This window comes from Malaclemys terrapin, chromosome 1, assembly GCF_027887155.1.
Source record: "Malaclemys terrapin pileata isolate rMalTer1 chromosome 1, rMalTer1.hap1, whole genome shotgun sequence".
NCBI lineage: Eukaryota > Metazoa > Chordata > Testudines > Emydidae > Malaclemys > Malaclemys terrapin.
Genome location: NC_071505.1, coordinates 242,254,358 through 242,266,573, shown reverse-complemented (window position 1 = coordinate 242,266,573; position 12,216 = coordinate 242,254,358). Strand labels below are relative to the sequence as shown.

At 45.8% G+C, this 12,216-nt stretch overlaps 1 protein-coding gene across 2 annotated transcripts in view; it reads right to left on the bottom strand.

Moving 5' to 3' along the window:
• Positions 1–12,216, bottom strand: part of RASA3 (RAS p21 protein activator 3) — a 284,524-nt gene that overhangs the window by 96,243 nt on the left and 176,065 nt on the right. For both annotated transcript variants that reach the window (XM_054010897.1, XM_054010887.1), the window contains exon 4: positions 8,180–8,274. In XM_054010897.1, coding sequence (XP_053866872.1) covers positions 8,180–8,274 — 95 coding nt within the window. The remainder of the gene's footprint in view (positions 1–8,179; positions 8,275–12,216) is intronic.

Below are 12,216 nucleotides of genomic sequence, written 5' to 3'. Positions count from 1 at the left end.
ATGTCCAGCACCCAGTGATCTGAGGTAATCACATGTGCGAAAAGAGCGAGATGACACCTGAAAAACAATCGGAGTGGGGGTTGGGAGGAGGGTTCACGAGTCTCGGGGAAATAGTCAAAAGGACTGTTTAGAGGATGGTTGTGGGACAGCAGAAGCAGCACAGGCAGCAGGCTGGTGATACTGAGATGGTTCTGGGGGACACTGAGGATATGGCTGATAGGTGGCACAAGGGTGGGATCTGAAGGATGATCTCTGTTGCCTGTGGGTTGCAGCTGAGGCTATATACCCAATAATGGGAGGATGGCATGAGAGTCATTAAGGGAGGATGGGGACTCATCAGTCTTGTCTTTACACAGTTTGCTGTTATGGAAGGGGAAGTTCTCAAGCGTAGTCTGAACCACCTTCAGAAATCTGCTAGATTGTAGCCAGGAATCATGGCAGAGGACAACTCCCGAGGCCAGAAAGCAGGATGCAGTATCAGCAGCATCAACCACCGCCTGGAGAGTCACCTGGGCAACCAACTTGCCTTCATCCAGAAACTGGTGGAAGTCCTGCTGCTTCTCCAGAAGGAGGAAGGCTTTGAAGTCTGTGAACCTCAAGTACAAGAGAAAGTTGCACGTGGCCAGGATGGCCTGGTAGCTTTCAATTTGGAATTGGAGGCCCGGAGAAGAGTAGGTCTTGTGGTCTAGCAGGTCTAACTTCTTGGTGGCACGATTGGGGAGAGGAGGGGGAAGTAGATTTAAAATGCTGCTGTCTGGTGTGTTCAATCACCATGTAGACTACAAGAGAGTTAGGAGGCGGTGGGTAAAAAGGAAGTCAGTCCTTTTGGAGGGGACGAAATAATGACGTTCTGCCCACTTGAGAGTAGGGCACAAGAAGCCAGGGTATGCCAGACTGTCTGGGCTGGTTGTAAAATGGCCTCATGAATAGGCAGGGTGCTGCAGGAAGGTCCGGGGGGTTGCAGTTTGTCCAGAACTGGATCTGGGGGTCCTGTATGTTCTCCACAGTCAGGTTGAGGGCCATAGCCATGCAATGAAGGAGACGGTCATTGGGGCGGGGGGGGGGGGGGCAGGAGGGCAGAATAAGCACATTATCTGGGGAGGAGGTGGTGCAAGTAGGGACCGGAGAGTCTGATGGTACTGCCAGTGCCGGAATTCCTGGGGCTCCACACAGATGGAGAGAGGGACGTTGTGTGTAGGGGACAGCTGGTGGTGAGGGTGTGGTTGTTCCCCACGGTCATGGTAGGGGTCACAAGTGCCCAGTAGGGCCAAGCATAGGGTTTGCCGGGCATCGGCAGTGCCCGCAGGTAGTGGTACCACAGGTAGAGTGGTTGATATGGATGGCACCGTGGCTCAGGATTATATGACCACGCGTGCAAAAAGGTAGAATCCAGTTCAGAGGACCACTCAGAAGCAGAAGAGGGGCTCGGGGGGGCAGAGCCATCGGGACAGCTGGAGCTGGCGGTGTGGGGTGAACCGAAGGTGGACAGTCCAGGAGCAAGAGAGGTTCCTCCGTGGAAGGGCCTGGTGGGGAGAGGCAGAGCAGAACAGGAGGCTGAAGGAGAAGCGGTTCATCCATGGGAGACGGCAGTCTGGGAGCGAGCGGAGGCCCGGAGCGTGGAGGGGAGCCATCATGTGGTAACAATAGTTCAGCCGTCAGCGTGAGAGGGGACTGGCATCCCAGTGTATGCAGGATTGGATGTGCAAGTCCAGACAGTCCTGGAGTAGTGGACGGAGCCAGAGTGGACGGCAGTGGACCAGTCATTGCAGCCAGTAGCAGGACCGATGGAGCACTGTGCTTCGACTTATGGTCTGAGCTGGATTTCTTCGATGCTGGAGCATCCGGATCAATGCGTGACTTCTCATGTGACCAAGTATAGCTCAGAGAGGCAACACTGCGTTTAGAGACAGTCCTCGTCGGTGAACCGCCTTTATGCCCATGGTTGTGCATCTTATGAGCACAATGGGTCTTGGTCAGTTGTGGTGGTGCCGTCACTGCCAGCTGGGAAGGACCAAGATAGGTGCACACCGCTGGCGTGGAGCATTGGGCCGTCGAATCCACAGGCTCCAGATCCAGTTGTGCACATGGGCACATTGCCTCCTCCATGAGGTACCTGCGGAGGCAAAGTTCCCTGGCTTCACGAGTTCAAGCCGGAAAGGAGCGGCAGATGAAGCAGTGGGAGGCAATATGGGCTTTACCCAAGCAGTAGAGACAACATTGGTGCTCGTCACTCACAGAGAAGGAGCGTGGGCACAAGGGACAGAATTTGAAGCCAGCTTGCTCGGGCATAGTCCTCGGGCTGGAGAAGGAGTCGCTGCAAGGGAAGAAGTCCAACAAAGATAACCTACCTAAGAATTAACAGACAACTATATACAACTAGAGAAAAAACTATGTACAATGAATGAAGAACAGTTCTCTTAGCAAACTAAGAGCACGGGGAACCGGGGTTCCGACTCTGGCCACACAGTGGTAAGAAGAAACTGGAGTGGTGTTGACCCACACAGCCTCTTAAAGCCTTGGACGTACCACACGGTTGATGCATAACGCACGTGCAGTTCAACAGACATTACTATGAACAGTTCTGGCTCTGGTGCATGGCGCGCATGTGTATCCACATTTGGAATCCACATAGGGACCAGTACGCGAAGAAGAAATTATTTGCACATGCAAATTTCAAAAACATTGTTTTACACAGACTAGCAGCTTCCTTGAGAGATAGATATTGGACAGACTGTCACACATGCAGTATTGTGAAGACCTGGACAAAAAATATAATACAGAATAGCTCATTGCCAGCTCCGATTTGGGATGTGCTTCTGTTTAATGTTAAAACACAGCTGAGGCTATCAGAGCTATTTCAGAAACTGTGGAAGAAAATCAGCTCACTGGATTAGCACTACTAGCAGTGCATCGCAGTCAGCCTATCTCAGTAGAGAATGTGATCAACATCCTTGCAGTCACACCCGGACACCTAGATTTTGTACTTTAATATTCTGTGTAACATGTACTGATATAGACTTTTAACCCCGTACACCTCTGTTACTTGGTAGGTAACTTGGGCCCCTCCTTAGGAAAATTCTGGTTGCACCCTCTGTGATTTTTGGAAGGACTTTCTAAATGTCAAGCTCATGCACGCTACACCCTATGCATTGCTAGCTCCACAATCCCCAGCTATTGTAATACAGAGAAACAGTTTTTCAGAGAATGATGGCCCAGCTTTTTCATCCAGAAGACAGAACCAGTGCATGAAGCAGGGCAGCAGTGAAGTGCTGATCAGACAGTGGTTGTTTATTAGATGGACTGCTGCATTTTGTGTTGGCTGTTGCTTCTTGGTGGACATCACCTTCAGTCCCAAGCTCAGTGAATTGCAAAAGCCTCTGGAGGCAATGAATGCATGGAGCACCATCACAAAGTCCAGATTCAACAGGAAGCAGCACAGCTTCCCGGTCACTGTCATTATCTGGCTCTTCAGGCACAACAAAGAGCCCAGCAAAACCCTACAACTGCATGTTACCATGACAAATGGAATTCAGCAACCCTCAATTGAGGGCATTGGTATAGCTTTGCAAAAAGAAGAACAGGAGTACTTGTGGCACCTTAGAGACTAACAAATTTATTAGAGCATAAGCTTTCGTGGACTACAGCCCACTTCTTCGGATGCATATAGAATGGAACATATATTGAGGAGATATATATACACACATACAGAGAGCATAATTGGCCTCTCAGAGTTGGTAAGACAACTCCCACCTGTTTATGCTCTCTGTATGTGTGTATATATATCTCCTCAATATATGTTCCATTCTATATGCATCCGAAGAAGTGGGCTGTAGTCCATGAAAGCTTATGCTCTAATAAATTTGTTAGTCTCTAAGGTGCCACAAGTACTCCTGTTCTTCTTTTTGCGGATACAGACTAACACGGCTGCTATTCTGAAACCTGTCGGTATAGCTTTGGAAAATTCTTCAGAATGTTTCCTTCTTACTAACATTAATACAGTCTTGCCTATGTATTGCTTCACATAATTTTTCTTCATCCTGTTGCTGCTCTCAGGCACGGAGATATGGGGATCATCACACTGCCTACACTAGATGTGAAACTAGCTATTTCCCACACTGGAGTTCATAATGTCCCACATATTCCCCCTAAAGGTAAGGATTAGGAATAGATGTTTAACAGGAAAAGAGAAGATTGGGTCTTCAAGGACTCCGTAATTGAGCTCTCTCAAGGAAGAGCAACTGCCCACCATCATGGCTCTGAGAGAAGTGAGCTAAGTTATCTCAGTGCAATTCTGCTCACCCCACCAGGTCACTCAACAGATCCCCATAATGATCTGAGTTGAAAGCTGCATTACTAGCATGATTAGATGTCCATTGTCCACGGACAAAGACAACTCTGGAGTTTATTTCCACTGGTTTGCTTTAGTACTCTGAACTTACAAAGGAGCACTTTAGAAACACAAGTTAGTACCCAGTTCCACCATGAATTAATTAGGCAAATATTTCCACAAGTCTTAACCCTAATCTATTAGGCAACAGGGCTACCTAGGCAAGTCAAACACTTAAGCAGCATCCACTAACTTTGCTATATAAAATTGGAAAGACATGTTAAGGCCACTGACTGACAGAGGTGGGACTAGGACTCAGGAGTTCTTGGCACCTAGCCCTGTGCTTAATCCACTAGATTTTATGGTTCTGAGGACCACTGCCAGAATATTTAAGTGCTAGTTTGCACACTAAAGGGGCTTCTTGTTTGCACACTACAGGGCTGGGTTTTTTTTGCACGTTTCAGTGTGAATAATTATCAGCCACTTTCTAGAACAGTTTTGAGGAGAGAGAGACACAAAGGAAAATGAATTGATTAAACATTTTACACATTTTTCACCAGTTTTGTTAAACATATTCCACACTTCATCTTCTCCCCTAACAAATGTATAAAATTCATTTTCCAAAAAGAGGTACAGCTGAGACACCTACCACAAGTACAAATCAGCCTTTGTTTTACTCCTTTTGTTGGATTACCTTCTCCTTACATAGCAGTCCTCACAGAGTATTTCCAAGTCTGCCCACCATTATAGCGTGGAACATAAAAATCTCTTGTAATATATTCTAACAAACCTTACATGAGAAGTTTAAGCAACAGGGTGAAATTGTCCAAATGCTACTGATGTTTCTACTAGTTGTAATAACTGCTTATCACAGAAGCCAGAAACAGCTTTTAACTTTATAAAGATACAAACAGAGGAAGTGATAAGCAGTACAAAAAAAAATCACAAACAGTACATGCTTTCCAGCTAATATTATGCTCTCACTAACCTCAAACTAGAATATTTCACAAACCTTTGCTTTATTAGCTCAGAACTTCAGTACCAAATGATCAGTGTTCTCCTAGAGAGTCTCCTTGGTGTAATATAGTTCCCACAGGCAAACTGCATGTCAATATTACAGCAAAATCAACATGGCTGAGTACTATGCAAATATTGGTTCATGTCAGCTGATAAATTATAAGGGAAAGTTTTCATATCCTGCAGGAAATAAACACTAATACAATCCATTGTTTTAAAACTACTGCCACAAGAGCCTTCTAGGTGAGAAGAAGAAGAGAGAAGCGAGAGTAAACAAAATAGATTTCAATGCCCTTAAAAGCCTTTCTGTGATGTAGACACACAAAGGATCAATATTTTACCAGAGAACGTTACAGACTGAACTGGAACAGCAATTACGACAATGCCGTCATATCATGCTCATAATTGTAGGATACCCAACTTTGTTTTTTTGGAATAAGCAAAACTACATATATTTAAAGTACAGTGTAAGTATGCTTCACTGCATAGTACATACACCTAAAACACATGTCTACAGAATCAGTGATGAGCTGCCAAAATCTTAGGAACCGGTTCCGTACCGGGTCTTCGGCGGCACCATGGCAGCGGGTCCTTCAGTGCCGGAGCGAGTGAAGGACCCGCTGCCGAAGTGCCGCCGAAGACCCGGTAGGGAACTGCCTGGTGAGTACAAGCACCACCCGCCTCCCAAAACAGCCTATCCCTCCCACATCCGACCCCCACCCATGTCCTGCCCCCGACTGTCCCTCTCAGAACCTGCAACCCATCAACCCCCCCCGCTCCTTGTCCCCTGACCACTCCTTCCCGAGACCTCCCACCCTAACTGCCTCCCAGGACCCCACCCTCTACCCAACTCACCCTGCTCCCTGTCCCCTGATTGCCCCGACCCCATCCACCACCACCCCGACAGACCACCAGAACTCCCGCCTACCCAACCCTCCCCCCTAGAACCTCTGCCCCATTCAAACCTCCCCCCCCTTGCCCGGGACTTACTGCCCCTTATCCAACCCCCCCGGCCCCAGCCCCTTACCATGCCGCTTACTCCCGCCTCCCCCCTCTCTCGGAGCCTCAGTGCGCGGCGTCCAGGAGCAGCCCTGGACAGCGCTGCAGTGGCGTGGTGGCTCCACCGGGGCCTGAGCTCCCGCCACTCGGCCCAGAGCTTGCAGCTCCACCCCGGCATTACCACGCGGCTCTGAGCGGGGTAAGTGGCATGGTAAGAGGCCAGGGCCAGGGGGGTTGGATAAGGGGCAGGGAGTCCTGGGGACAGGGAGCGGGGGGGTGGGGGTTGGATGGGGCAGAGGTTCTGGGGGGCGGTCAGGGGATGGGGGGGTTGGGTGGGGGGAAGCTCACAGCCCCCTACCCCCCCACCTTGCCAGCGGCTGCTCAAAGCAGCAGGTCTGGGGAGCTGAGCTGAGCTGCCGGCGACTCGGCATGCTGCGGCTCTGGGGGAGGGAGGGAAAGCAGGGGAGGGGTCAGGGGAGGTCCCAGCTGGGACTTCTGGGAGCTCAGGTGGGGGACAGGACGGTCCCACGGGCTGGATGTGGCCCGCGGACCGGTGTTGTTTGCCCACCGGCGTCTAATTTTAGCAACTGGTTCTTGTGAACCGGTGCGAACCGGCTCGTGCTCACCATTGTACAGAATATGTCTTATACACAGTATACACATTCATTTTCCTGTACACCGTGTGCACGCACACACATGCAGATCAAAAAGCCAATATATGCCAAAAGCGATACCACGCTGTGGTATCTGAGTAGCATTTCCCCATTCCATGCATAGGAAAACACTGCACTGTACTCAGACCGCAGTGTCTGGGGGCTCCTACGCTAATATTCATTGTTAGAAGGTGACCTACAATATTCAATTCTTATTTAAGGAAAATATTGTTATTTTAAAAATGGAATCTGGTTCAAAAGAGGCCTAGTAGACACAAAAAGGAGCCATTAGAAAGGTGTCCCTGAAATCTACAGTTGTCTGGATATCAAAGAAGTTAGAGGGATAACTTGATTCTTGTTTCTTTTTAAAAAATTTATAAAAGATTCCAGTTTCTGATAGAGCACTCTCTAAATAGCGTGCTTCCCCCCTCCCCACACAAACTTCTCAATACATTTTATAATGTATTTTCTGCTCCTTGTTGACATTAAGAGTTTTCCCAGGAAACAGAGAGTATGACTAAATAGGAGATCAGTGTAACTGACAACATGTGGAAAGCTGTCAAATGCACAAAGTAAGCTGAAAATACACAATTTTTTTTTTTATTACTTTCCATTTATTAAAGGCCAGGCTGACAGCACCACCTATTATTAAGGTTGCCACCTTTCTAAGATCCAGCACAGGCAACCTTAATTCTGGTACTTCCTAACTTTTGAGAGTTTGAATTTGGAAGCTTCATAATGTTCTTTTCACACCGTTTTTTTGTGTAATAATAATAATAATTTTAGGTGGCGCTTGGAACCCTGATTTTCAAGTTGACAGTGTCCCTTTAAGACTGAACAGTTATCTGCAAAACCTTCAGGATATTTAGTATTTTGTAGCTAGCCATCCTATTTCACACTATCCCTGTAGTTTATATAGCTTTAACCATATGGTAAATTACAAAAGTCTTGAAATCAATTAAATCAATACAAAAAATTGACTTCAATGGACCAAAATTTCACCTTATATCACCAGTTTAAAAAAAAATCCACACACACATACTAATTACAAATATCAACGTAACCTCAACTGTAGTGATTAATGACACTTCCATATCTATGCCATCTTATTTTCTGTAATTAGATGGCCCTAGAAGTTTCAATGGTGGCATTATAAAATACCTTGACAAGGGAGAAATCTCACCTGTACTTCTGAATCAGCATCAACATGCTGTAGCTGAAACCAGGTGTCTCTGTTATGGTACTTCTGCAGATCTTCCTTCTGTATAGCTACTTTTCCTGGAAACCAAATAAATCAAGAAGCATTGTTTAAAACGTATTATTGTTACACACAGATTCATTTCAATAGGACTTGAATGTAAACAGTTTTTTCAAACCAGTGATCTAATGACTATTCCCCACAATCAGTGCTATCAGGCTATGAAAGACTAGCAAGACAATGCATTAATTTTCTTTATGGCAAGAGGCTTTTTCTACTTCTCATCATGAAAGACTTTGAAATTCCTTACAGCGTACTCATTTAACAAGTTGGAGTACTGTACAGAATCAATCTGTTATTACCGGGTTTACAGTAAAATACCATGATGCTACAATAAACATGCCAGAACCTTGAAAACCTACTGGCATTGTCCTGCCATTTTAATAATAATCCCAATGGAAAGTTCCAGGCATTGTGGTAGGTTTGGACTCACAACTAAACTAGTGGACACGGCTATAATACATACATTTTACTTTATTTTTATTTTTTTAGCAGAAAGCACTGTTGAAGCAGGGGACACCAACTCATAACCCCTAGATTTTAATTCCAACTCTGCATTGGCTGGCTGTGTGACTCGGAACTTTACACATAGACTGTCATTTTACAACCTAAAAATTGGTTAAGATACAGCTACCTTACTCACAAGAAGTTTGGAGGCTTAAAGTTTGCAAAGACCTTTCATTCTACTAATAGAGAGCCATCCACTTGAGGACAAGAATCATTATTCGCATGTACAGGTACACACTACTTCTAAATTTACATCAAGGAAAGTACACGCTAGCGCTACCCTTACATTTTAACTCCCACTAAAGCTTATATGATCTAACTAAAATAACAGGCTCTAATTCCATGTGTGTTTTGAATTGACATATGAGCACTAAGGCTCAGATTTTTAAAGGTTTTAGGGATTGCTGCACATGCCTAAATCCTATTTGAAAGTGAGATTTGGGCTCCTAAATCAGTTAGGCATTGAAACACTGAGTGCAGCACCGCCAAAACACCTTTAAAAATCTGGGCCTAGGGCTGAAACTTTCACCACATCCAGATGGTCCTAAAGGGAGTTGTGTCAAGTACTCTCTGATTGGCAGTAAAACCTTTTCGGAGGAGGTTTTTTGTGTGTGTTTACAGAGCAGTTGTACAAGAGGAGGATTGATAGCCAGCCCCAGAAGACCTTGTGATTCTCAGACAGCAGCTCTGGGCTAGTTGGTTTCCCAAGGACTGACTGATGGAGGCACAGTGAACAAAGTATTTTAAGTTGAGAGAAAGAGATGCAAGACAGCTGCCTCTTGGTGAAAGGGCAGTGGTGTTGTAGCTGAAGTTTCTGCAAAAGGGAGTTGCCTGTGTGCAGTTTGTTCAAGGAATCAGGATTTGTGTACAGTTTGTAACAAAACAAAAAAAATTACACTTAGAAAAATGCCGTCACTGATTTATCTCCCCATGGGAAACCTACCTGCAAGGCCTCCAAATCTACCATGGCTTGGCAAAGGGTCAGTGATATTCCTATTGCATATAAACTAAAGCCCAAGGATCTATAGATAATATTTCCAAAGCAAGGAATAAACAAACTAATGAACTAAAATCACTTATCTTGTTGGCACACTCTAGCTTGATTTCTTACAAGAAAACTTGAATGAGCATTTAAGTAAGTTTTATAACTCATGTTTTGAAGTATCCCCTGACAAGCGTTCAGCCCTTTTCTCAGTTGCGTTCAGACCCTTCCACACAGTGTTCCCCTGTTTTCTAGCTGCTCCCAAGTAGCTATGAATTACAGCTACCACTGCCCCTCGTCACCAACAAGCTGCTTCCTGTGCCAGCTCCCACCCTTTTAGCCCCAGTTCCTAAAGTGCCTTGCATAGGCGGCAGGTATAAGAGGCCAGGGGAGGCTAAGCCACCCCAAACAGCCAGCATACCGCCTTTGGAGCATGCCACCACTGAAAGGGTGGGCATCCTGGCTGGGGCCCCGCTCTTCTCCTAAGGCTCTGCCTCTTCCTGTCCCGACTCCGCCTACACAGGGGCCTCGTGGGAGGGGGTGAAGAGGCGCACATGAGTGGTGAGCAGCCTGCCATCCAGCGGGCAGGGGAGAGGGCGAAGAGGTGTGAGCAGCAGGGGCCTCAGGAAGGGGGATGGGCGGGGCCAGGGGTGGAGTATGGGCAGGGCTTCAGGGGAGGAGGCTGAGTGGGGGCAGGGCCATGGTCTGGGTGCCAGCAGACTACCCAAATGGAGGAGCCATATGTTGCCCCTGGTGCCTTGCCCTCTCTCCACAACCAGGCTCCCACAGATTCCTGCCCCTGGCCTTCGGCTCCTAACTAATTCTGTGCAGCCTCTGACTCATTCATGAACTCCTCTGACCTCAGCTCAACACTTCCCCTTCCTGTCCTTAAACCAGTGTTTATCAAACTTTTGTATTGGTGACCCCTTTCACACAGCAAACCTATGAGTGCAACCCCCTTCTAAATTAAAAACACTTTTTATTTAACACTATTCTAAAATGCTGGAGGCAAAGCGGGGTTTGGAAGTGGAGGCTGACAGCTTACTATCTCCCATGTAATAACCCCTGACCCACAGTTTGAGAACCCCTGTTTTAGACCCCTCTACTGACTGGATGTTAAATTGGGGATTAACATAGTGTCAAATAATGAGCCAGAAAGTTCATTACAGTATTTTTATTGGATGTGCAGAGTTAATGACTCTCACGTCTCAGGACGCCAATCATTAAATTACACAAACCTAAAGTGTAAGATAGCAGATATTTGAATTATTTATGGGGAACAGATAACTGGTGAAGTTACGTTATTGAGAATGTATTTGTAAAGGAATTATGGATATGTACTTCCTAGGCTTCAATTGTTATGGGCAAACTGGCTTCTCTAATGAGCATGTGAATACAGTAAATCCACGTGACCTCCCAAAAACTTCTTTGGATTCTCATTGGAAATTGTTTGTTCACTTTCGCTTATGATACTCTTTTAATCCAGTGTAGAAATTCTCTAGCCAGACTCTGCATGTAACAATTACCTCACAAGCAATGTCCTTGGCACGATTTCATCGGCCAATTCCATTCACAGTCACCTTCATTTCATGGAACTTTCCCATAGAAAGCTCTTAGGTAATTTAGTTTAGATCAGAATATTAACAGCACAAATGCCGACACATTATACAGGCCCTAATTCTCCAACTGGATCTGTGCAGAGTTCGGACGACTTCTTTTGAGCTCCAGAAGGGCCAGCCTGCACAGGTCCAATTGCAGGATCAGGGCTATAGTATGCAACTACAGTATAAATATTTTTGGACCAGGGATTCATTCATCCAGCATCAAGTGGGTTAATATGGAGGTACAACTGTTTTGATCAGTAAACTGCTGCTTTGTTGGGGACACAAATGCAATTCAGGCACTGTGCCTATGTTTTTCCAAAAGTGAGGTTGCAAGGGACAGTTAGCAACAAACACAGAAGCTACATTTTCTGTCTTTGTTATTCTTTTCTCTCCCCTCTTGTGTGTATTTGTCTTGTTTTGTCTTTTAGGAAACAGGAACAGACTTCAGCAACAGCTCCAGCCCATCCTAACTAACTTTATCTCTTCCCCACCCCCAAAAATACATTTATTACCATCTTTAATACCATCTAAGAGCCAGTCAAGCAGGGTTTCTTTCCTTCTAAATATTCTCTACAGCTAAAGGGATATTGTTAACATGAAAGTTTTACTTCATACTTTACAGTTCAAATGCTTTAATTGTTTTCCTTCTTTTTTCTGTATCTTTACTAAAAGCTTAAAAGGATTTGTAGTGGTGTTTGCCACCTCCTAAGCAAGCTGAAGTGTCTGTATGTGGAACCCTGCGCCTTGTTTAAAACTGGAAAGGTTGTTAATGTTAATAACTTTGACTCCTTTGGGCCCATTTATTCCATTTAAATTAATTCAACACACCTCAGACCACGCACCACAATCTTAACTTTTCCCTCACTAGG